General features: G+C 47.2%; 1 protein-coding gene across 4 annotated transcripts; it reads right to left on the bottom strand.

Moving 5' to 3' along the window:
• Positions 1 to 1,409: 1,409 nt before the first annotated feature.
• On the bottom strand, positions 1,410 to 26,002 carry ldb1b (LIM-domain binding 1b). 4 transcript variants are annotated; one of them, XM_034294152.1, is made up of 11 exons: positions 25,687 to 26,002; positions 7,902 to 8,004; positions 5,164 to 5,208; positions 4,448 to 4,523; positions 4,212 to 4,314; positions 3,842 to 4,014; positions 3,631 to 3,753; positions 3,359 to 3,442; positions 2,341 to 2,464; positions 2,073 to 2,221; positions 1,410 to 1,684 (listed from the first exon to the last, which is right to left on the bottom strand). In XM_034294152.1, the coding sequence occupies exons 1-11, from the start codon at positions 25,712 to 25,714 to the stop codon at positions 1,454 to 1,456; spliced, it is 1,239 nt and encodes a 412-aa protein (XP_034150043.1). In that variant the 5' UTR covers positions 25,715 to 26,002; the 3' UTR covers positions 1,410 to 1,453. The 4 variants fall into 4 exon arrangements, with proteins under 4 accessions (XP_034150043.1, XP_034150042.1, XP_034150044.1 ...); XM_034294151.1 differs by lacking the exon at positions 25,687 to 26,002 and adding an exon at positions 17,156 to 17,260; XM_034294153.1 differs by lacking the exon at positions 25,687 to 26,002 and adding an exon at positions 12,587 to 12,936.
• Positions 26,003 to 26,552: the final 550 nt, after the last annotated feature.

Raw genomic sequence — 26,552 nt, 5'->3', positions numbered from 1 at the left:
TCTTTTCTTTCCATTAAATCAGAATGGCTTTAGATAACTCTAAGTCAGAATACATTTCATTGTTACAGTCGTACATAACTTTGCTACTACCTTAAATATACAAGCACAAATACACACAAAGGAAAAAATAAAATAAACAAAAGAATACAAATTAAAATAAAAAAACAAAAAAAAATAAAACATCCACACAAATTATTTCTCTTTTAAACATAAAAAAATGTTAAAACAAACCAAATATATTTCTCGGGGGAAGTGGGTTTAAAAGTAGTCCTGGTTTCTGGCTCCTTGGTCTGTTAGCTTGTCATCATCATCGGTAAAAAAGAACAAATAAAAAGTAGAACTTAAATGCAGGAAAAATATAAAATAAAACATTCTAGGGAAATAGAGGTTGGTATAAAACTCTTTAAAATGTTGTTGTTGTAGTTGTTTAAATGCTTTCTGATACCTGTTAAAAGGTTGGATTTGTCGTACTCCTTCAAATGAGGGGCAGGGTTTGTGTTTGGTGTGGGTAAGAATTATAGAGCGATTGGATCTGAACTCTGGTCCACCAGCATTGGCGAAGTCCGGGCTTTTGTTCTGACCACACACACACACCCACACACCCACACACCCATTCACTCACATCCACACACCCACCTACAGCAGCAGAGGGGACCAGAGTTCAGCTCCAAATCTACTGAACATGATTCTTCTGAAGGTGGATGGCAGGCCCAGTTGGTGCCCTCGACCACCCCTCCCCCCACCCCACCCGAAACCTCCCCACCCCTCTCCGGTCTACCAAACCCCAAAAACCCTTCCTTCACCCATACCCGGGTACATGCCAATTGTCCGGAGTGTCTCCCCTCTCCCCAGCGCCTCACGCCTCCTCTGAACACAGGACAGGGCGGGGAGGTCGGAAAGGATGTCTGTGTTCACTGGTAACAACCAACCACAATTACAGCCTGAGAGGCTTGTCTGTCTACTTCAAGGCCTGGACAAAGTCCATGTTAAAGGGGCGATCCGCCACCGCCGCAAACCATTTCCTGGACTAAACAAATGAATGATACCCAATTTGCTCGGCTTGGATGGGGATTGTTGGAACCCCCCCGGGCCGCAACATAAAATAAGACGGTTTTACAGGAATGCCTGCGAACGCCAGAAGACGTAAGCGAACGCCGCGCAGCCGCACAACATGCTCAAAAACAAGACGACGCCGGGCCAACAGTCCACACAACCATGTCTACGGATCTGAGAGGGGCTGGAGTTCCCCCGGGCCCGCCCCGCCACATTCTACCAAAACACAACTGGGGTTGACCGCTTTGTTGTTGTTTCAACTGCTGATTGCCCCTTTAAGGGAATGAGATGAGAACAGTCAGGAAGCCACTATAGACAATTGAGACACACCTTAAAGAGCGGAGCCCCCCCCCCCACCCCCCAGCCCCCACCCCAGACTACAGAGGCCCTGTCCCCAGGCCTACTGCGAGGCCTGTGACGTGGGGTTGTCACTCTTGCTCTCCTGGCTGGAGGGGGCCTTGTTGTTCCAGGGTGAGTTGGCCCCCAGCGCCGGGCTGTTGTTGAAGCTGTCCTCGTCATCGATGCCGTTGGCCGCGTCGAACTGCTGGTTCTCCAGCCGCGTGATCAGCCGCTCGTCCTCGTCGCCGAACTCCCCGCCCATCAGTGTGGGCTCTCCCACCACCATAACGTCCTGCGGGGAGAGAAGGAAGCTGCTGTTGGACGGACAAGGGAAGTACTACTGCAGTTAGACCCTCCACCCCCAACAGAATGGTCTCTCCCAACAACATTACATTTTACGACAGGAAGAAGCTGTTATAACAGAGATAGGGAGAACTCCTGTAGCATCACCATGTACACGGAGAGGAAGGTACGGGGAGAGACCCTCATTAAAAAACACCCTGTGTGGGGAGGATATCCTGGCCTCTGGGCTCTCTGTTATACTTGGCTGATTCTTTGAGGATCATACCAATCGCAATTACCGCCGAGGTTAAAGGTTAAATGAGAGTGTGGCACCGGGATCGGCACATGCTGCCAGGCTCTCCCCCCGCCTGCGGTCTGTCCGGAGTCATGTTCCTTACCGGGACTTGGCTGGACAGGGGGAAGCTGCTGGCCGGACTCTTCTTCTTGCTGTTGCTGTTGTTGTTGGTTCCTCCTCCGGCGCTCATGGTGCTTCCGCCTGACATCTTCCTCTTCCTCCTCTTGTTCGGGGCCTGTCTGGTTGGTTCAGCTGGGAGGAGGAGAGAGGGAAAGAGTCAGGGCGAAGGGGAGTGTGTTGGTCAATACGTGCGTTCATTCATGCATGTCCGGTCCAGTGTGTGTATTCACGGTGTGTTGCTACTCCGTTACCTGGCGGCGCCACCATGCGTTGCCACTTCTGGAAGAGGCAGGTCTTCAGACAGTCCCGGGGACTGAGGCTGTACGTCTTGTGTCTGGACATCAACTCCTGCATGGGCTCCAGAATGACACACAGCTACAGGGAGGGAGAGGCGAGAGAGAGAGAAACAACAGAGAGAGAGAGACAAGAGAAAGAGAGAGAGAGTGAGACAGAGGAGAAAAGGGGAAGCGAGGGGTGGAGAGAAGATGATGAAGAGACAGTTTAATAAATGCTGGTGACCAGTGTCCTGGTGTTGCTGTTGGTCTCAGTGGACCGGTTCAGTACAACAGAACCCTCCTGCAGACAGAGGCATGGCAAAAGCAGAGTCATTTGGCTACTGGACGTAAAAATGGACCCTGAGCAACTCGCAGGGTTGTATAATTGTCGGTGGCAAACGTGCCGGTTCCCCTATCTCAGAGTGAACGCTGAGATAAACGAAAACAAAAAAACAACAAACAGAACACAACACCCAGTCAGGGTTGGTCCGTGGGAGAAAACAGCGTGAAGATGAGAGAGATTAAAGGGAACTGGGAGGAACTGTGCAAGCAAACGGGAAGACAGAGGAGTGCAGAAGGGCGTCTCGGGAAACCACCTCGTCGGGCCTTTTTTCCGGGACGGGCTACCGAAACACACGGCTATACTGGAAGGAGCGACCCTGGTGGAAACGGGTCTCCCGGTCCGACAAACCCGGGATTCTGTTGCGTCACGCCGGTGGTGACCCGCTTGCTGACCAGACACAGGTTCTTTCAGCGGCACGTCGCAGCGCACGGGTTCTTCCAGAAGGGTTTCAGGAACGCGACAGTGAGTTGAGCATAGTAGCGAGCACACGGTGTCCGATGCCTCGCAGAACCCATGACCCGGAAGAATTCAGTCCACTCTGCAGGTGAAAGGGCCTGACCCGGTACTGGAAGCCGGACCTTATAAGCTGGACACCGAGTCTATCTGAATCCCTCCAACCCACAGGTTTGGTTGTAATCGCTGCGTACTCACTCTGAGGTAGTTGAGCGTGGAGTTGGACAGACCACATCTGGTGATGTTCTTAGACAGCTGGTCCAGCATCTGGGGGTCCTGGGCCTACAAGGGTCACAGAGGTCAGGGGTTACGCACAGATACGCCCAGTGTCACCGCGGCTGACTCTCAAACGGTCGCATTAGGGACACGTCGCCGTTGCCTTTTCGGGAACATATTCCTCTCCGCCGGCTATTGCCGTAGGCTGTGGGGTCAAGGCTGACTGGCGTGCACTGCCGGTAGGATGTACTCACGTGCATGGCCAGGATGCTGCGCGGTATCAGTTCGCGGTGCTGCCGGATGCTGAAGTGCCACGTCTTTATCCGCATCATGTCGTCGAACATGAACTCCAGGTAGAGACGACCCTCCACGCACACCTAGGGTGGACCGAGGTCAAAAGGTTAGAGGTCAAAGGGACCTTGTCAGGGTCGCACATCTGGCTTTTAGAGTGTCACACACACACACCTGTGTGAACATGGGCTTTCCGTTCTGCGTGACCATGGTACACTGGTCACAGTCCAGCGAGACAAAGTTGTTGTGGAAGGACTCTTTGGGGTGCTTCAACACGTAGTACAGCTCGGTGGCGCCCCCCTCAAAAATACTCCGGAAGTAGCGCGGGATCAACGTCCGGCCAATTGCTGCGAAGGAGGAGGAGGTGACAGGAAGTAGAAGAAAGAGTGGAGCATAAGAACACAACAACAGCAAGCTTCAAGAGGCAGACGGAGAGTTGTCTAGTTGGAAGAGTAGATTATAATAATACGACCAACAAGTTCAGGCTTACACTCACGTTCTGACCAAAAATTGGGTGTATGCATGTGTGTGTGTGTGTCCTTACTGTATCTCTTGGGCCCGTCTTCTAGGCAGAACGTTATGGTCAACATGGCATCGTCCTCGAAGAACTCCGTGGTGAACGCATCCCACCACAGATTGTCGCACTCCTGGAGGGGAGGAGGGCCAGGGTTTACAAAACACACCCAGGCTCCCGGAAGACAGAGACACGTGTCGACAGTAGAGTAGACAGACAGACAGGAAGTGGAAACAACAACGCTGAGGGGTTCAGCTCCACCGTACCTCCGTCCAGTTCTGTAGCCGTTTGTTGAGCTCGAATAACCTGTAGTCCGTCTGGTTCCCGTACGGCGTGTGTCTCCTGAGACAGAGACCAGGCAGTTAGCGTCAATCAATGCGTCAGTCCAATGTATTCATGAAGCCCTTTTTACACTGGCGGTGTTGGCAAAGTGCTCCCTACGAAACAAACAGCCTGAGACCCCGAGGGGCGGGCAACAAGTGTCGGGCCCTGAGGACGGAGCGGTACCGCTCAGAAACCCCACGACTGTCTGGGACACCACGACTGCCCGGGACTCTGGGTTAAGGAGGCGAACTGGGAGCAAGGCCGTTATGGTCTAGCGTCCGGTCTGGGAGGTTCTCCTCGTACATGGAGGTGCTTCTAGGGGCCGTTCTGGTCCGGGGGCAACGACGGGCGTCCCTCGGGACTCCTCGATCAACATTCTACTTGCTTTAGTTTAAACGCTTGAACGTAAAACAACCTGAAGTGAGTACGGCCACCCATCTCAGTCCCATTAAACACTGGACGTAGTTGAATCAAAGTAGACCCCTGAGATCTAGAGCAGGGACTCTTGGACAATTTCAGCGGCGGACCCGAAGAATCGTTCTCCCGCAGGGACCCGACCGATGATGTACCCTCACATTACCCGGACCCCTAGTTTGAGAAACCCTGCGCTAGTGGAGACATCCACACTGAAGTAGAACAGAACACATGGTAGTCTTACCCTATTCCAGACTCCAGGTATGTGGGGGGGTACATGGGAGTTGGGCTGCAGAGGAGAAAGCAGAAACAGTCAAACAAAGAGGGTTAGTTACTTTCAACTCCCAGAATGCACATAAACATGACAGGTTTTTTTGTTGATCAAAAAGGGTCTTAGGGTGTGCCAAGGGTCGTGACGTGGGGACACACATCAGACAGTTATTCACCACAATATTAGATTACTAAATGCCATGTCTTTTCCCATGCCTTGATTTAAGGAGGTAGAAGCTGTGAGACCCAGTCTCTGGGATGGCTGAACCAGGAGATTCCCAGCAACTCAACAAAAACGCAGGAAAATCTGCCATCAGTTCCTTGGAACCGCACCGATGGAAAGGCCTAAAGAAGGTCCAACCACTGAAACTAAATGGGTTGGTGCCCCTGAGGAGATCAGAAGTCTGCATGAGCACCTTATTAAGACGGAATGGGTTTGTTTTTTTACAGTTTAATGGCCCAGACGCCTCTCACTAACCATCCTCCTCTGTTTCGTGTCATTGTTCAAGCCTCATGGGGTCACAACGGTGTTCCAAATAAATGTATTGCCTTCATTAGCTCTTTCATTGGCCACCAAATGGAGAGACAGACTTTCTATCGATGGGTTATTAAAACTCCCATGATGCTCTGCGACCCAAGGCTCCCCCCGGGATGAAAGAAAAAGTAATAGAGCTTGATACATTGTAACTATGAATGGGAAATGTGTTGTTTTATAGTCCTGCTTCAGTACCACCCAGCACTGAACCAAAGACCGGCTTCAGCACCATCCAGAACAGAACCAAAGACCGGCTTCAGTACCACCCAATGCTAAACCAAAGTCCAGCTTCAGTACCACCCAAAGCTGAACCTAAATCCTGCTTCAGTACCAGCCAATGCTGACCCAAAGTCCAGCTTCAGTACCACCCAAAGCTGAACCTAAATCCTGCTTTAGTACCACCCAAAGCTGAACCTAAATCCTGCTTCAGTACCAGCCATCGCTGACCCAAAGTCCTGCTTCAGTACCACCCAACGCTGAACCAAAGTCCTGCTTCAGTACCACCCAAAGCTGAACCCAAAGTCCAGCTTCAGTACCACCCAACACTAAACCAAAGTCCTGCTTCAGTACCACCCAAAGCTGAACCTAAATCCTGCTTCAGTACCACCCAACGCTGAACCAAAGTCCTGCTTCAGTACCACCCAAAGCTGAACCCAAAGTCCAGCTTCAGTACCACCCAACACTAAACCAAAGTCCTGCTTCAGTACCACCCAAAGCTGAACCTAAATCCTGCTTCAGTACCAGCCAACGCTGACCCAAAGTCCAGCTTCAGTACCACCCAAAGCTGAACCTAAATCCTGCTTCAGTACCAGCCAACGCTGACCCAAAGTCCGGCTTCAGTACCACCCAAAGCTGAACCTAAATCCTGCTTCAGTACCAGCTAACGCTGACCCAAAGTCCAGCTTCAGTACCACCCAAAGCTGAACCTAAATCCTGCTTCAGTACCACCCAAAGCTGAACCTAAATCCTGCTTCAGTACCAGCCATCGCTGACCCAAAGTCCTGCTTCAGTACCACCCAACGCTGAACCAAAGTCCTGCTTCAGTACCACCCAAAGCTGAACCCAAAGTCCAGCTTCAGTACCACCCAACACTAAACCAAAGTCCTGCTTCAGTACCACCCAAAGCTGAACCTAAATCCTGCTTCAGTACCAGCCAACGCTGACCCAAAATCCAGCTTCAGTACCACCCAAAGCTGAACCTAAATCCTGCTTCAGTACCAGCCAACGCTGACCCAAAGTCCAGCTTCAGTACCACCCAAAGCTGTACCTAAATCCTGCTTCAGTACCAGCTAACGCTGACCCAAAGTCCTGCTTCAGTACCACCCAAAGCTGAACCTAAATCCTGCTTTAGTACCAGCCAACGCTGACCCAAAGTCCTGCTTCAGTACCACCCAACGCTGAACCAAAGTCCTGCTTCAGTACCACCCAAAGCTGAACCCAAAGTCCAGCTTCAGTACCACCCAACACTAAACCAAAGTCCTGCTTCAGTACCACCCAAAGCTGAACCTAAATCCTGCTTCAGTACCACCCAACGCTGACCCAAAGTCCAGCTTCAGTACCACCCAACGCTAAACCAAAGTCCTGCTTCAGTACCACCCAACACTGAACCCAAAGTCCAGCTTCAGTACCAGCCAACGCTGACCCAAAGGCCTGCTTCAGTACCACCCAAAGCTGAACCTAAATCCTGCTTCAGTACCACCCAAAGCTGACCCAAAGTCCAGCTTCAGTACCACCCAACACTGAACCAAAGTCCTGCGTCAGCACCACCCTGAACGCTGAACTAATTATGATCCTGAGCCACAATCTCAACCTCTTTTTGAACCACTGTTTCCACTGACTCAAGTCGCAATTCAAATTCCACAATTCAATTCCTCGTTTCAGTCGATGGTTTGACCAACAAAGGACGTCGGTGTGAATGAGACACTCATCCGTGTCCACGACAATAAAGAAACCTGTCCGGACAGAGGGCGTTCTCTTCGGCGGAAATCTGTACCCTCCTCTAACTTTAAATCTAGTCACCATCGTCCTCACCACGTGGAGTGGGTGATTGGCCCGACCAGGCAAAACTGAGGTGTGGGAAAGGCAAACCGCTGACAAGGCGGACGATCGTCAACTAACAGAAACCCCCTGGGGGGGGGGCGTGCGCGTGTGTGCGTGCGCGTGTGTGCGTGCCTCACCCCACGTCTCTATCCAGCATGGTGCCGGGGTGGAAGGGCGGAAAGGCGCTACCGTTGGGGGGCTCCTTGGGGGAGTACAGCTTGAAGGACTTGGAGGAACAGCCTGGATGGGGGAGGGAGGGAGAGAGAGAGATAGATCATTATAACTTATATCCACCTGCATTAAGACCGAATACAGGATTACAGCGGATCCCTTTTAGGTAAGGGATCACAGACACAAGGGATCTAAGCATCGTATCCCAGAACCAGTGGTTGGGCTTGATTTAGACATTTCTTTTTACTAGTCCAGACATTCATTTTGAAAGGATATAGTGTGTGTGTGTGTGTTTGTGTGTGTCTCTGCCCCCCAGGTATAATAAAGTCTTTACTCTTGTATGACCCTAAACTGACCCCATACACAATTTAACCCCACGCTCACTCACCAATATGCACGCACGCACCCAACCCCCTCTCTTTCACACCAACACACACTCTGACCTCCACCAACACAGCATCTAGGCAGGCCTACAGAAGCACCTTCATCTGGCTCACATACTCTCCCGTCAAATGCCTTGTTTAACATACCATTCCTTTCCCGTCCACTCGCTTGTACGCGTGCAAACAGAAGGTCGCGATTTCCGCTACAGGAACAGGAAATTTGTATTTGAACGACGTTTGCTTGTTCTGCCAGTTCAATTTCACTGGATTGAACTACAGTCCAATGTGCACTGCCGTTGAAAAGTTTGGGGTCAGTGAAGAGGAAACTGCGGGATGCTCAACTCCAGTTCTCATCAATCTGATGTTATTTTAATGGATGAAAAAGTGCTTGTCTTTTAAAACCTCAAAAGTGACCTCAAACTTTTGAACAATAGTGTACAGTACATTGGACCAAGATTACTTTTTAACAGTCCTGAAAGATATGGTCTATTTGTGCGGCAGAGCAAATTAGGCAGTAATAAACTTCAGTGCAAATCCACTTAAATAGATGACCACATATCACAACAAGTTACTGTTACCACACACGCGTTACAAGTGCCCAGGACAAATTACCGTTACCACACACGTTACAAGTGCCCAGGACTAATTACCGTTACCACACACGCATTACAAGTGCCCAGGACTAATTACCGTTACCACACACGCGTTACAAGTGCCCAGGACTAATTACCGTTACCACACACGCGTTACAAGTGCCCAGGACACGGAACAGCTAGAGACTGATCATTGTAAACAGGGTTGTCAACGCAACTGATCTGTCCAGGAAAAAACGTGTCCACAGGGAAGTGTCGCGTTTGGAGACACGACTGAAATCCAATAACCCCCGTTATTTACACACGTTAATAAGCCTTTAAACTGCGATACATCAAAACCAAACATTTCGGTGTTCCTGTTGCGGCTGTCTTACGGCATGGGGCACAACATGGTCAAACCACCTCCATCTCCCTTTTGACCACATCTTCCATTGGCAAAAACAAATGTGGAACGTTTGGGTTTTATCAAATGGGACACTTGTCTTAAAAGCCCTCCTCTCAACCGCGATGTATAGTGGTCTGGACCAGGGGTCGTGAACCCTAGCGTCTGACAGCAACCCTCCTCCTCGCCTCATCTCACTGTGTCGCACACATACACTCAAAGGAGAGTACAGTAGATCTATCAACCCTAACCCTATCCAGAGCATCCGCCATCGATCCACCAATAACCATCACCGCAGGAGCAGGCTAACAAATTACACACACGCGCACACACACACACACGCACGCACACATACACACACACACGCACGCAGGAAGTAGCACTTCCGTCTCATAAAACATTCATCCCGACACACACACACACACACACACAACATTGTGTGTAATAAAGGATTGTTACTGAGGAGCGGTGAGCCTTCAAAAACCAAACATTCAAGCTTTAATAGCTGAGACGTTTCCATGGTGACTTCCAGAGGGGCCCTAAACGTGTGTGAGACGGTGACTTCCAGAGGGGCCCTAAACGTGTGTGAGACGGTGACTTCCAGAGGGGCCCTAAACGTGTGTGAGATGGTGACTTCCAGAGGGGCCCTAAACGTGTGTGAGATGGTGACTTCCAGAGGGGCCCTAAACGTGTGTGAGATGGTGACTTCCAGAGGGGCCCTAAACGTGTGTGAGATGGTGGACTTCCAGAGGGGCCCTAAACGTGTGTGAGATGGTGACTTCCAGAGGGGCCCCAAACGTGTGTGAGATGGTGACTTCCAGAGGGGCCCTAAATGTGTGTGAGATGGTGACTTCCAGAGGGGCCCTAAACGTGTGTGGCCCCGGCAGACGGTGTGAGACGGTGACTTCCGGAGGGGAAAGCGGATTCATCACCGTCTCAGCTTGTGACTTCCACGTTTATTTTACATTCCACGTTTAAACACTAAAACACGAATAGCAGGTCCTAAGGATTTTCTAGAAGAAATGAACCTCTGTATAGATTAGACGTCTCGTGCGGCAGGGGGACTATTTCACAGTCGACATGTCTCACGGTTTGACAGAATCTGTCAAACCAACGCGCGTCTCACGATTAGGCACGCCATTCCCACACAAGCACGAGCTGAAATAACCCAGCGCCTCATGGGATTCCGCTTTGCTCATGGTGGATGTATCCAAGCACACTCCCCTTAAAGGGCCACTGGAGTGTCTAATTGGCCCCTACACCCGGGACCAGTGCAGGCCAACATGCAGAGTGCTGCGGAAACAGGCTTCTTCTGTAATTTAGCTTCAGCCATATAGCTGCCATCCAACAGTCACAGCGGTCAACGAGAGGATGGTGAGTTTCAGAGTTATGGGAGGAGTGGGTGTTGGGGAGACTTATTTCTCATGTTTCAGAGTTATGGGACTAGTGGAAGAGTGTTGGGGAGATTTATTTCTCATGTTTCAGAGTTATGGGACTAGTGGAAGAGTGTTGGGGAGACTTATTTCTCATGTTTCAGAGTTATGGGACTAGTGGAAGTCTGTTGGGGAGATTTATTTCTCATGTTTCAGAGTTATGGGACTAGTGGAAGTGTGTTGGGGAGATTTATTTCTCATGTTTCAGAGTAATGGGACTAGTGGAAGGGTGTCAGGGAGATTTATTGTTCAGAATGTACTTTGGGTAGACAGATGGCTCCTAGAAATGCTTCTGTGTACGCTATGATGCGATCTGGTGTGAGACAATAATTCAGCGCAGAAAACTTAATATCGCCAATTATCTTTATGCAGCAGGATGCAGAATTCACTGTACCTACTGAATCATCTGTATGCATTTCACCACATACAGTGTATTTTATTGATTGCTTCTCAATTTCATTGTACTTTTTTTTTTTTTTACTGCATTTATATGTGACTGAGTGTCATCTTGCAATTGTTATGCCTCCCTTGTAAATGTGAATTGGTTCTCAATGGGTTCAGCTGGTTAAAACAAAGTAAAATAAATGTTAAAGCCAAACATGGAGGGGGAATGACAGACTGTAAAGTTATATACAAGTCAGAAATATTTTTATAATGTAAACAAATGGTTGATAAACTCTGCAGTAATGGGCACAAACATTTAAAAAAAAAATCCATGTTAACATGTCATAGTGCATGTAATGTAAAAAATAAAGTATAAGTCTAGTTCATATTTTAGATAATAAAACTGAAAATATCTACAAAGCACTAAACACTCTGTGACTATGCCACAGGCTTGGCCACACAACTAAACAAATAGATGGAAAATAAATAAAGAAACCCTTACTAGTTGAAAGCCTACAAATCCATTAGCTGTTCCTTCACTTGGTGTGTGTGTGTGTGTGTGTGTGTGTGTGTAAAACCATTAGCTCGGTTTCGTTCCTTGGTGGTTAATGATGGCAGGTCCAAATCAAATCACCAACACACCCCACTTCCTCTGCTGCAAATTACCCTCTCCACAACAATAACACGCACACACTTCCTGCCTTTGAGATGTTATAGTGGTGGTAATCTGATTTCCCTGACAGTGTAAATGTGACCTGTCATCAGTCAGTCAGGGAGGAGTGTGTGGGAAGGCAAGGAAGCTAAACACACAACATTCTCAATCCCAGGAATTTAAGATTACAATTTAAACCCTGAGCAAAAAATACTAAATACATTACAGAGTCTAAAACAACATTCTACAAATGTTCTAGCTTAATTGCATCTTTGGTTGTTTAAATAACTCATTTCTACATTGAAGGCGGCGTGTACAACAGCGGTATCTGGCCCGTCATGTTGTAAACAAAGTGGCTAGGTTTAGCTAGAAACAAGTTACAATAATAACATTTGACGTTAGCCTAACTAACAACCTGCTTACCACAGAGTAGTTGGTTGTTGACATTGTTGCAATATGCACCGAGAATCTGATAAAATGCTGCAACTACAAAGGTATCAACTGGTAGTAATGTAATGGTTTGATATGCAATCAAAACAGCTAGCTATACAAAATCGCTGAGTACACACACAACATCGCCGTAGGCCCCGCTCAGCTAGCCATATCTCCCTCTACGCGTTACCTTCTTTGGGAGATGGCTAGCTATGTGTGCTAGCCAGTTAGCACTTAGCCTTGTTGTAGCAAAAATAAAACACGCAAAGTGCAGATATGCAAATACATTGCAACAATAGCAGAATGCAGCATATGCAACACAACTATAGAAATGAATAACTAGCTACAATACAGAAACCAAACGTTTACGTCTGACAAATGTAACCCATTACCTGAAAAGAAGTCCCAATCAAAGAATGATGTTTACAGGAAGACGATAGAACCCTGTAGCACGCTCCTTGCGTAAAACGGCTACGGTGGCTGGCTAGGTTTGTCGTAACGTAATACGAAACTCGTCCCACTTTTTTTTAAGAAAACACAAAAAAATCTCAGCGCTACAAGAAACGGACAGTAAGATTTCGGTAAATGTTTTCTCCTTCATGAGGCCTCGTCAGTGGACACAAGCCTGCGGTGGATTTTAAGTAAGGACCCAGATAAGCCCTTTGTTCGTGGGCATACATGAACAATAGCTCTAGGCCCTCCCTCTTTCTCTCTCCCTTGCTCTCCCTCTCTACCCGCGTAGGCCGACTGCGTTCCCTTAACCCCCTCTCTCTCTCTTTTGCTTCTCCGCTCCAGTCCAGTCTCTCCCCCTCTCTCTCTCACTAAAATGAAAGATCTGGTAGAACGAGAGCGCACCGTTTGCATTGGCTTTAGCCTTTCCCTCCCCCCAGCCATCCTTTAACAACACAGCGCAGCGCTTGGCCTATGGGTTATTCGCTGGCCAATACTTACCCATAGCATCTGTGCCACCATAACTGACATGTATGAAAATTGATCTAATCCTCAAAAATAAAACAGTACGCGACTGAACCGTGAGACGGTTGTTAGGCTAATTATGATCGGACAATAATTCGATGATGGCGGCAATTAGATTGGCTGTCACGAAAAGGAAAGCAGTGACAGATCATAATCGCCCAGTTGAAATATTGGTATTGAATTCACGCGTCTGGTCTAGCAAATTAATTGAGGTTGAAGGACAATAGCACTCAGAATGAGTTGACTCTCATCACATTGCGCGCGCGTGTGTGTGTGTGTGTGTGTGTAACTGAGAGAGAGACAGATGGAAAGAAAAGTCAATTTTCCTCCTTGTTTTAAAAGGATCAATCGTTCTGGCGAAACAGATCGATAAATCTATTTGACTGTTCTAATTGATTAAGAGATCATCATCCACTGCTCATGTCTGGGGAGTTTGACTAACCCCAAACAATGATTTTTATGAATTCCATCAGGAAAGGTTAAGTTACAGTGTAAAATACATAAATTATTATTCACATAGTCAAACGTTAAGGCTTATTATTGAATCAGATGTGCATGGTTAAAACCAAAACAACTGCCTGGTGGGGAAGTGGACCCCTGGCGTAGGCTTGTTGGCAGGTTGGCTATTCAGTAAACTCACTGGCAGGCCTTTACACAAGTTGGTACTCTTGAGGAAGATGGAAAAGGGCAATTTATCAAGTTTAAAACTCTTCAGTTGCTGGCAATACAATTGGATTATCTCAGGTTTAAACGTACATACAGGAACGTACATGACAGCTTCAGAGGAAAAGTACAAGAGACCAGCACAGAGCAGTTGTCATGAGAGTTGTTCTGAAGTCACATTGTTGCTTTTACCTTTTTACACCTGTCCTTGTCAGTTCTCAAAATAATATGTCTTCTGTTCAAAGACATATACAAGAAAACATGAACGCGTTTCAAGAAAAACAATCCTATAAGGTGTAGCGATTGATTTCCCGATGTGAAGACAATCTATTGTAGCAATAGTGAATAATTCACCCCAATCATACTAAACTATGTAGGTTTGCTGAGAACACACAGTCATACTCACAGCTAAACAGTCAACTGAAATAAAGCTACATCCTTCAAACGTACAGTTTCTCACAAAAGTGAGTACATCCCTCACATTTTTGTAAATACTTGAGTATATCTTTTCCCTCCCTGGTGTCATCGCTCTCACACTCCCTCTTGCTGGTCACTGGAAGTTCAAGATCCTCAGAGAGTTCTTTGCCATGAGGTGCCATGTTGAACTTCCAGTGACCAGTATGAGGGAGTGTGAGAGCGATAACACCAAATATAACACACCTGCTCCCCATTCACACCTGAGACCTTGTAACACTAATGAGTCACATGACACCAGGGAGGGAAAAATGGCTTATTGGGCCCAATTTGGACATTTTAACTTAGGGGTGTACTCACTTTTGTTGCCAGCAGTTCAGTCATTAATGGCTGTGTGTTGTGTTATTTTGAGGGGACAGCGAATTTAAATTGTTATACAAGCTGTACACTCACTACTTTACATTGTAGCAAAGTGTCATTTCTTCAGTAGCAAAGTGTCATTTCTTCGCCCCTCACAAAAATGTGAGTGGTTTACTCGCTTTTGTGAGGTACTGTATATGTGAATCTGTGGAATATGTAGTAGAGAGAGATAGAGGTGGAGAAAGAAAGGGAGAGAGAAGAAATAGACCAGGAGAGGAGAGGAAGAAAGACAAACAGAGGGAACAGAAAAAGCACCAGACAGAGAGCGATAAAGAAAGAGAAATAGAGGGAGAGAATGAAAGGAGACAGGGAGAGATAATGGGAAATAAAAAGTGATAGAAATAATGAAAGAGAGAGAGAGATGCTCAAATGCTCTATACTGCTGGGATTTAGGAAGAACAAGAGTCAAAACCAGGTCACTGGGCTGTGTATGTGTTAGAGTCAAGACTAGGTCACTGGGCTGTGTATGTTTTAGAGTCAAGACCAGTTCACTGGGCTGTGTAAGTTTTAGAGTCAAGACCAGGTCACTGGGCTGTGTATGTTTTAGAGTCAAGACCAGTTCACTGGGCTGTGTATGTTTTAGAGTCAAGACCAGGTCACTGGGCTGTGTATGTTTTAGAGTCAAGACCAGGTCACTGGGATGTGTATGTTTTAGAGTCAAGACCAGGTCACTGGGCTGTGTATGTTTTAGAGTCAAGACCAGGTCACTGGGATGTGTATGTTTTAGAGTCAAGACCAGGTCACTGGGCTGTGTATGTTTTAGAGTCAAGACCAGGTCACTGGGCTGTGTATGTTTTAGAGTCAAGACCAGGTCACTGGGCTGTGTATGTTTTAGAGTCAAGACCAGGTCACTGGGATGTGTATGTTTTAGAGTCAAGACCAGGTCACTGGGATGTGTATGTTTTAGAGTCAAGACCAGGTCACTGGGCTGTGTATGTTTTAGAGTCAAGACCAGTTCACTGGGCTGTGTGTGTTAGAGAGGTGTTGTACACTCACAGACACCCACTAGAGGTGGGTACCGAGCATACAAAGCATTTGTAAATGTTCAAGATGTGTGTGTGTAAGTGAGTTTGTGTGTGTGAACTCACTAGGGACAACAGTGTCCACAGGACTAAAATGTGAAATGTAAGAGAGGCACAAGGGTTAACTCTTCTGCGGGGGGGTGGGGGGGGGCATATCTGTCTGGCACCTGATAACATGTCCTCCATGACACTTAAAGAGAGGGAGGGGGCATAGAGAGACATAGAAGAGAAGAGATGGGAAGAGTGAGGGACAGAGAAGAGGGACAGGGGAGAGGAGGGACAGGGGAGAGGAGGGACAGAGAGGAGGCACAGGGGAGAGGAGGGACAGAGAGGAGGGACAGAGAGGAGGCAAAGGGGAGAGGAGGGACAGGGGAGAGGAGTCAGATGACCCCCCCACACACAGGGATTAACCCTCACCATGTATCATCTCTATTGGGGAACCGTGCACACACACACACACACACACACTCACACACACTCACACACACTCCAGGATTTACCCCTCGGACTCTCAGCTTCTCTCCAGTTGTGACACCGTTGACTGGGGTGTGTTACCATGGTTACAGAGACCAGTGAATGTAAGCATCACTAAGTCACACAGTCGGCATGACAGCTACTCCTCCTCACAGATTAAGTCGGTCCCCCCACGCACACATGCACACACACACACACACACACACAAACACATGCGCACACACACTCCATGAGGCACCCAAGGCACTTGTAACTCACTTACCCCCCCCCCATAATGTGAGCTACTGACACATGCGCGCACGCACACTCAGAAATACACACACACACACACACACACACACACACACAGGCACCCACATAAATGAAGCACACACACACTCACACAATGACCCCTTAAGCCATGTGAGCAACAGCGATAACAAAGCATGTACCGTTTAGCTGGCGCTTTTCTCCAATGTGACTAACAGTCACACACGCGTACATTTCACTTTGACATTCTACGTTTTTTCTCAAACCTTCGTTTAGCCACACATACTTTTTTGGTTGAGACAAGGCCAGGAAAGCAAGCGCGGTCAAGTGCAAACGTACCAGGCCAGTCAACCGACCACACTGGCTGAGTGCGTAGCCTGTCAATTGGTCCTGTTTGTCCTACAGCTGAACTGAGTGCTGGGCCAACAAAGTGGATCAGTACAGAGAAGCAAAAAGTCCTACAACTCACACATCAAAGACGGTACACTACGATACACACAATAGTTCAAACCCCTGTCATAACGCTGCATCAGAGTTTCATAATGCTACTCAACACTGCCATCATACTACATAACACTCTCATAATAGTACGTAACGTTGTCATGACACTACATAACACTGTCCTAACAGCACGTTCCACTCTTTTAATGCTACATAACATTGTTATAACGCTACACAACATAGATATCGCACTACATGACACCTTCATAGTGCCAGATAAAGCCAAATAAGGGAGAGACTCACCTGCTCCAGTCTCGATTAGCTCAGACATTGCCATTGCATGTTCTTCTACTTAAACAATTCTGAACTGACCCGGTTCATCCCCTACAACTAACTCACCCTCTAACTCACCCTCTCTCCCCCTCTTGCTCGGAATGATATCTCCCACGTCCAGACAGTCGGGTGTGAACTGTATGCAGTATGCGTGTGTGTGTTTTGAGTGGTGTGTGTGTGTGTGTGTTTGAGTAGTGTGTGAGTGTGACTGCGTGGCAACTCGCCTGTCAGCAGGAAGCATAACGACACACATGTGTCTGTCAGCATTCTGATAACAACCGTCTCACTTAAAGCAGGCACCGTGCAAGGCCTCCACTAGACACTGATCTGAGGTCAGCTTAATGTCCCCCCTCTAATGGTCAAGACGGATGGAAGAGCTGATCCTGGAGACGATTGGCAGGATGGTACAGGTTGGATTCTGGTCTTTGGATTTATCGTTGCAGTCAGGTTTGATGCTACTTTATGTGTTGATACTATTATGTGGTGGATTCAATGGGAGTGGTGATCTATAAGGTTAATGATAGGGTATTGCTGATCTATAGGGATAATTCTAGGGTATTGCTGATCTATAGGGATAATTCTAGGGTATTGCTGATCTATTGGCTTGAGGGTTGATATTTAGGGTTGTGGTTGAGGCTAGGCTTAAGTTTAAAAGGGTATCTGTTTCCGGTATCAAAGATAGGCATTTTGCAACTTCCTGCTCTGTCTACATGTACATGATAAATCATTCTGGTATGGAGAAAGGATCCTGGGAAATGGGTTATTTCCTTGCTCGGGCAATCAAGTCCGAGAGCTCAAAGCTGTGGGCTTCTTTTAATGAACAAATAGAAAAGGTAAAGTAAGCAGGCTAAGTCAAATAAATTGATGAATAGATAAATTATCCAGTATATAAAAACTTGAGTAAATAATAAAAAGATGTGCCAAAAGATAATGGGGTTAGCTGCTAAAAGAAGTAAAGTGGTTAGAAGAAATAGTATATTCATTTAAATGTTATTTTAATATAGACCACACCTAAGAACAAACAACACGGGGCAAATCAATACCCTAATTTTAACCTGCTTCTCATGTTGGTGGCTTTTGAGCTGTGTTGACCGTGCCTCAACCGACGCAGGCAGCGGGAGTTCAGGCCATTCAGCCGGATACAGCAGCGCTCCTCTGGGATGTGATCCAGGATTCCTCTCCTGGCCGCTGAGACCAAGGTCTGTTGTTGGACGGGTTTGAAAGCAATTGGGCAGGTGCGTCGTGTAGTATACATTTTGGTACTCAGCGACCGGCCAGCTGTCCCACGGACACTAATAAGACCGTGTTCCCCACCGCGGAGACACGTCCAAGCTGGAAACTTATTTTGGCGCTCCGATACTCTCCACGCGTCTAGAGAGCGCTGCGCGCGCAGAGAATGGAAATCCGGAAATGTGCGTAGCGACCGCAGAGCCGTGCGTGTTGTAAACTCGCTGCTCACATCCCGTTATTTTAGATGGCTGTAGTGGAATCGTATGGCCACGTTTTGTAATCGCAAGGCAACTTTGCGTAATCGTACTGCAACGTTGTGTAGTCGTAAGGCAACACTTTTATTTAGTGTATTCTGTACATACATGCTGTCCACCGCTAGCAGTACAATAGTGGGTGTGTGTAGATGTAGTTGGCAGATAAAGGGGACCTGATTCTGAAGTGACTTGGGGGGAAGGTAACTGTTAAGGGTTAAGGTTCGGGTTATAATTACAGAGAGGTAATCAAGGGTTATCAATCTAGGGGTATGTTTCACAATGTTAGGTAGGGTTAGGTTACGGTTAGGGAGGTTAAAGTTAGGGTTAATGTAAAGGGTTGTGTCAGGGTTAGATGTCCAGTTTCAGTTTAGTATAGGTCGGGGATCAGAGATGAGGTCAGGAGAAGCTTGTTATGTGTTCTGCATGTGGGCTGTCAGTCTGATGCCACTCCCTCTTCACCAGTTAACACACTGTTCGACAGACAGGGTGCTGATCATGTGTTCTCAGTGGAGAGTTAATGTTAGGGTTCTAGAACTGAAGGGAGGCTCAAAGGGAAGGCTCTGTCTGACACAACATTCTAGAATGTCCACAGAACCCTGTCAAATGCAGAAACCTGGTGTCTACCAGCGGTGGCTGTCCTGCAGCTGCTTTCCGGGCGCCCTCCTGTGGTAGAGAATGGCATTACGTCTGTGTTAATTAATTCTCTGATTTGTGCCTCTGATGATGTCTCTGTCCATTTCTCCATCTCTCTCTATTTTACACATACACAAACACACGCATGCACACGCATGCACTCGAATGCACACGCGCACACACAAACACACACACATACACGCATACACAGGCTGAATTCTCAAATAAGCATTTTATTCAGATCTAACCAGCCAGACAGTTCAAATACAGCTCTGTCATTGTAGTATCTGTATATACCATGTTTTGTATTTGATTTAATATGAAAGTGTAATTTATATTAATAATATATAATGTAGGTTAATAACATTGAATAATAATACATTTTGTGATTGCATCTTTATAATGTTGACAGGATGTGTGTGTGTGTGTGTGTGTGTGTGTGTACATGTGTGCACATCTCTGTGCTTGTCTCTGTATGTTGAGAATTATGCTTGTGCGTCTGTTTTCATTCTGTGTGGTGTGTGTCAGGACTCTCCAGTGTGATGCTGTGAGAATGTGTGTGTGTGTGTGTTAGCACTCTCCTGTGTGTGCGTGTGTATGTGTGAGATTCGTTGTGTGTGTGTGATGCATAGTGTGTGTGTGTGTGTGTGTGTCAGCTGACAGGGCTGAGGAGATGGGATGACAGTGCCCTGGTGCTCTGTTCTCCCTGCTGGCTGTTGGAATCCATTTTGTTCCTGATCTCACAGACAGAGAGACAGGTCTCAGCCAATGACAGCTCAGGTCTGGCTTGGCTCGCCCAATGACAGCACAGCTTGGCAGAAAACACAGAAACATTCAGTTTGGGAGGGAGCAAACCCCCCCCTACCCATCTATCTCTCTTACCTCTCTCTCTCTCTCTCTCACTCTCTCACCTCTCTCTATATCTATCTCTCTCTCTCTCTCTCTCTCTCTCTCTCTCTCTCTCTCTGCTTGATTGCCTTGCGTCTCTCTCTTGTCTAACACACCCTCCCTCATTCTCTCCTGCCTCCCCGTCACCTCCCTCACCCCCCCCACTCTCTATCCTCCCTCTCCTTCATTCTCTCTATCCCTTCATCTCTCTTTCCTCTCCTTCTATCCCTCTATCCCTTCATCTCTCTTTCCTCTCCTTCATTCTCTCTCGCTGTCAACTGTCCCTGTAGAACAGAACAGGCTGAAGGAGGCATTATGAGGTTGCTGCCATTTTAGCCGCCGGTGCTCCCCCCCCAACCCCTCACCCCCTCTACCCCCCCCCACTCTCCCTTTCCCCCTATCTACCCCCCCCCATTCTTCCTCATTTTCCCCTCACCCCCTCCACCTCTACCTCTCTCCCCCGTTCTCCTCCTCTCACCCCCGTCTCCTTTCTTTCCCCCGCACCCCTTTCTCCCTTTGCGCCCTGCTTCTCCTTTAAAGTCATTTTTCCTGCTAATCAAGGACGTACCATGTGATGTTCTGCATGAGAGGCACCCTCCCTCCCTCCCTCCCCCGCTCTACCCTCTCCTCATTCCGTTCACCCAGAGTGTGCTAGCAATGAGAGGAGTGAGAGCGGGTGGGGGAGGGAGGTGGTTGAGAAGAATCGGCAGATAGGGAGGGTGAAGGAGAGAGAACTGGGGAATGAGGGAGACAGAGGGAAGCCAGGAGACAGAGGGGGGGGGGGGTGTGTATTGCATACAGGAGGAAGAAGGTAACAGGAACTAGGCGTCTATTTTGACAGAAACGTCTCAACAAAGGGAAACGTCGACCTTCTACTTTCTAATTGCGAGATGCCACATACAAGCACACAGGTCTTTCCATCCCTGCGGGAACCTGAGAACCAGACCTGTACCCAGAAATCCATGTTTCTTATTCCCGAGCCCTAAACCTTACCTGTCCCCGAACCCTGACCTCAACCTCATTAGCCTGACTTTTATGCCTAAACGTAACTCAGTCCCCTAACAGGGCCTGGCCAAAAAAAGAACTTGCGGGGACAGATTTTTCATCTTCGCCCCTCTTTCTGGGGACCCCACGCCCAGACATGAACACACAGTGGTGATTCTCACGCTAACACACACACAGACACACTTAGCCAGTCACACTCCATCTGCAATGTTTATGTTATACACATGTCCAGGCATATGCTGTACACACAAACATACACACAAGCGCACACACACACACAGACACACAGACACACACACACACACACACTGGCCGCACAAGAAGGGGGAGGTTCCCTTTGTTGAACATGGTGCTGGAATGTAAACAACTTTGTCGTCCCACATGGATAGAGAGAGGGAGAGAGGGAGAGAGAGAGAGAGAGAGAGAGGGAGAGAGAGAGAGAATAAGAAAGGGAGATAAAGTGAGTGACTGTGAAAAGTGCGTGGGGAGATGTCTTATTGTCATTCTCTCAGCTAGAGGGAGGTGGCCGCTGAAACTGTGCTTCACTTTTGAATGTTTATGCTTCAGAATTAAAACTCTGCAATTCACTCTTAAAACTCTATGCTTCTCTATAAAAACTCTATGCTTCTCTATAAAAACTCTATGCTTCACTCTTAAAACTACTCTATGCTTCACACTTAAAACTTTATGCTTCACTCTTAAAACCACTCTATGCTTCACACTTAAAACTCTATGCTTCACTATTTAAACTCTTATGTTTCACAATTGAAACTCCTGCAAATGTTATTTTTTCAGATTAATTTGGCAATACACAGAGATGGAGGGAAAGAAAAAACCACAACGGAAAGATGCTTTGTGTTGACATTCTGTTGTTATGGGGAAAGTAGATCCTCCTATCTGGTTGCTGTTTGTGTATCAGTTCACAGATTCTGGCGTAGGGATACAGTCGTTATTGGACGGTTAGCCTAACTACAGTAACTCTTGCCAGACTCATGCCCTGAGGACGCCAGTTAAGGGACTGGGTTTCTCTCTCCTCCCTCTCTCTCTCTCTCTCTCTCTCTCTCCTCCCCCTCTCTCTCTCTCTCTCTCTCTCTCAGTCACTCTTTTTTTCTTTTCATATCTCCCTCTCTTCCTCATCCTCTCTGTGAGAGTATGTCTCTACCTTTGTTTTTTTCTTCATCCCTTTTCCTCTCACTCTCCATCTTTCCTGGTCTGTCTTTTATCTTTCTCCTCTTTCTCTTTCTTTGTTTTGAACAATCTCTTTCCCCTTCTCTCCTTTTCATTCCCTCCATATTGACTGCCCTACAAAATATCGGTTCAAGAAAGGTTTCAAAGTAAGAGAGAACGTATGAAAGACAGAAAGCAAGAGAGAAAGAACAACACTAGTGTGTGGCCCGTGTCCTAAAAAGGCATCCTAGTCCCTATGAAGTGTGACATGTCTGACCAGGAGCCTGGGCCACACGGGGAATAGGCGGCCGTTTGGGAAACAGGCGTTGACTAGGAAATTTCCATGACTGTGTTCATTAAGTATGCTATCTGACCGCAAAGATTTGCCAGATTTTAAACAAATGTTTAAACACACACGCACGTACACACGCACACGCACGCACACACGCACGCACACACACACACCTAGATTGAATACACACTTGACAACATACACACATATGCAGACACGTCAGCTGGGTGTGTGTGTGTTTACTCTTCCTGATACCCGTCTCAAAGGCTTCTTGAATAATAGTTTATTAACATCTCTCCCTTCACTTTCCCTCTTTCCATCTCTCTGTCTCGTTATCTGTCTTTTACTACCTCTCTCAGTATCTGTCCCTTTCTGTCTCTCCTGTCTCTTTAATTCTTCTTTCTCTGTGTCTGCCTTCATTTCTCTCTCAATCGCTCTCTCTTCCTCGCTACACCTCTTCCTGTCTGTCTCTCTCTCTCTCCCAGTCTCTATCTGTCTCTGTCTCTTTGTCTTTCTGTCTCTCTATCTCTCTGACTATCTACTTGTAGTGGTCCACTCATATAAATGGTACCTTACTTATGTAGACAGTCCTCTACGAAACCCAAAGGTCCAAACCTAATGTCTGTATCAAAATCTGTTCAAAGGTTCTTAGAGTTTTTTTTTCCTTGTAGGATACATTTAGACAACTAAATCAATGGAGAAAATATAAAATAAAAATGTTGTCAATCCTAAAACAAAATGCATAATTCTGCATTAGAATGATGGCTGCTGGCTTTTTGACAGGTTTGACTTCACATTGAACTCCTTGTTCTTTCTCCTTGAATCTGCAAAGCTGCTAAGATATCGATCTTGAGAAATGACATTTTTTTCATGTTTTTGCATACGCTTTTCATGTTAATGAAAAATCTCTGCGAAATGCCAAAGAGCAAACCAATCTCAATCTTTTTTCATTTGTTTCACATTGAATTCAGCGTTGGTTATCGTAATTTAGCTTTCTGCGACCCGTGGAAACAAATTAAAAGACAACCACCAGTAGATTGTAAAACCTTAGACACTGCTACCAGAAACCTGTGCCGACCAGTCAGCAAGCTTGGTGGTCATTCAAATTGAGCAGCTTATGAAATCTGACATCATAATGTTAATGGCACTGTATGATGTTGTCTATACATGAGAAAAACACCCCCACTGAACAATCTGGAAAATGAAGAATTCTGAGAGAATTCTATCCCCTTAATCTTTAACTGGTTTCTCTCTTTTTCACTCTCTGACTCGTCCCTCTTGTCCTTTGTATTCCTGCACTTTCTTTATCTTCCCTCTATCTGTCTTTCATTCTCTTACATCCTTTTATCTGGTCTCTCTCCTCTCTTTCGGTTTTTCTTTCTGTGTGAAAAGAGTAAGTCAGGCCGTAGTGGCCCTGCGGTGACCCCTAGAACCTTTGACCTCCCACACGCTTATTGCCTTTTGACCCCATCACACGTATGGTAGGATAGGGTCAACTGCCACACACACACAGACACACACACAGACACACACACAGACACACACACACACACACACACACACTCAGATGTACATACAAACACTTGCATTTACTCACACACACACACACACACACACCAGTATCGAATAACCACAACAGCTGATATTGTATTTAATGTGGACCTTTCAGTTTGCTGACAAATATAGCCAATCTGAGTGTCATGTGTTGAGGTTTTGAATAGATGACCCAGCTACAAACCGAAAGGACTTTTCCTCGCAGGTTAGAAGCACTAAACCAGCCGGTTAGGATAATGAAAATTTAGAATTAACAACATTGCAGATAAGAAAGAGGTGGTTCTTAATAGTTTTTCTTTTTTGCAAGGCTTTTATTGACAGTTGGAAATGGGGGTGTACAGGAATCGAACCCCAGTTTGGGGCTGGGATCCACATACATGCATTATGTGGTGTAACTACTGGACCAAGGCTTTACACAGGAGGTCTGGGTAATTTACACGAGCAGGTTGTGATGGATAATGTAGCGGGTTTAGGCCCATGAACAGCAGGTTAGGAGAATTAGGTTAAGGTTAGGAAAAGTATTTACTAAAAAGCAAATATACTGCCGGGCGCCACTGGAATATTAAACGTGGCCATAGATCCACAACGTGTGATTACAACGCTTCCACATAGAATGACCCTCTCCTTTGACCCAGGAACCTTTGACCCAGGAACCTTTGACTCTCTCCTTTGCTCCCACTCTTATGCAATCCTCTCACACTTTAGCTGGAACCGATAGGTGGGCTATTTCTGTTTTTAAATACACATCCGTAAACTCCTCTAGGCATAAGAAAATGGTAACATCTAACCTGACAACCTTCCGCATGACCAACTAAATTAGCCAATATTCATTAATTCACTCCCCAAAACAGGATTTCCACCATCTGGTGTCCTGGCCACCTGAAAGCATCTCAGCGGCCTCCAACACAGAGCTGCTTGTAATTTAGAGTCATAAACAAGGGAAAAACATAAACAAAACAACTGGTACAGCGACAGAAGAGGCATTAGTGGCGCCATGGCAACCGATGACTTCATGCCAACGGAGAAGAGCCTAACAGTTGAATAGAACTGCAGTCATCAATAAAAAACATGAAATCATCCACTCCTCCCTCAACAATAACATTCCCCCCCACCAGAGACCGGAGAGAAGAGAACAAATCCTGTGAACATTACAACTGTTTTGTATTGTATTTCGCCAGACAAATCCTCCACAACAGTCATCATCGGAGTCGTTTCCCATGAGGCTGTGCAAGCCCTCAAGTCCCTGGGCGCCTCGCCCCCCCCCCCCCCCCAACTCTCCTTGACAACGACACAAACGACCACAGCAACCACCACCAGCATGCAGTGAGCAACCGAGGAAAGCCTCTGCAAAACACACGCGCGTACGCGCGCGCAAACACACACACGCGCGCAAACACACACACGCGCGCAAACACACACACGCGCGCAAACACACGCGCGGACGGAAGTAGGGAATGGCTGTCACGGTTACTACTCACCGGGACATGCACAGCCGCCTACCGACATCTTCTCACATGTCTGACCTCGCTCCGAGCGGAATGGTGCGGACGACTCCTCTCCTCGCCTCCTCTTTATGTTCCCCCTGTTCTCCCTCGATCCAGTCCTCTTTTATTTATATCCCTTTACTCTTCCGCTCCGCTGTTTTCTTTCTTCCCCTCCTCTGTGATCCTGTCCTCTCTCTTATCCTTTCACCAGTCACTGCTGCTCACATGAGCGTCTGTTTTCCAGAGGTCCAAACACACACGCGCGCACACACACGCACACACACACACACAAGAGGGAGGGAGAGAGTGCAGGAGAGAGGGGGAGTAGAGCGTAGAGAGAGAGAGAGAGAGAGAGAGAGAGAGAGTGAGGAGGCAGGGAGGGAGGGAGGGAAGGAGAGGTTAAAAAAAGCAACAGAAACACAAAGGATCAGGTTCTCCCTCTAAGCCAGCCAGTCAGTCAGCCAAAATCATTAAGCCAGTCAGCAAGTCAGTCAATCAGCCAGCCAGCCAATCAGCCAATCAGTCAGCCAGTATCATTCAGCCAGCCAGCCAGTCAGCCAATCAGTGGTGTGAGAAGTCTGTTCCTCTTTCTGCCTCTGTTCTGTTCTGCTCTCATCAGCTAGATAATGACTGTCCAGGTGGGAGGAAAGAGAGAGAGAGACAGAGAGAGAGAGAGACAGAGAGAGAGAGTGCAGAGCCAGACCTAGCCTTCGGGGGGCCCTAAGCTTAAAATTATCCAGGGCCCTCCCACCTCACTTGAAAACGTCTTGGTTTAGGGCCCCTTTCGACGATGTAGGGGGAAAAGTTTCAGCCAGGTTTTCTGCACTCCCGATAATGTTAGGGTTAGTAGGAGTTTTTCA

This window comes from Esox lucius, chromosome 9, assembly GCF_011004845.1.
Source record: "Esox lucius isolate fEsoLuc1 chromosome 9, fEsoLuc1.pri, whole genome shotgun sequence".
In the NCBI taxonomy this organism is placed as follows: Eukaryota; Metazoa; Chordata; class Actinopteri; order Esociformes; family Esocidae; genus Esox; species Esox lucius.
This window is presented reverse-complemented; position numbering and strand designations above follow the sequence as displayed.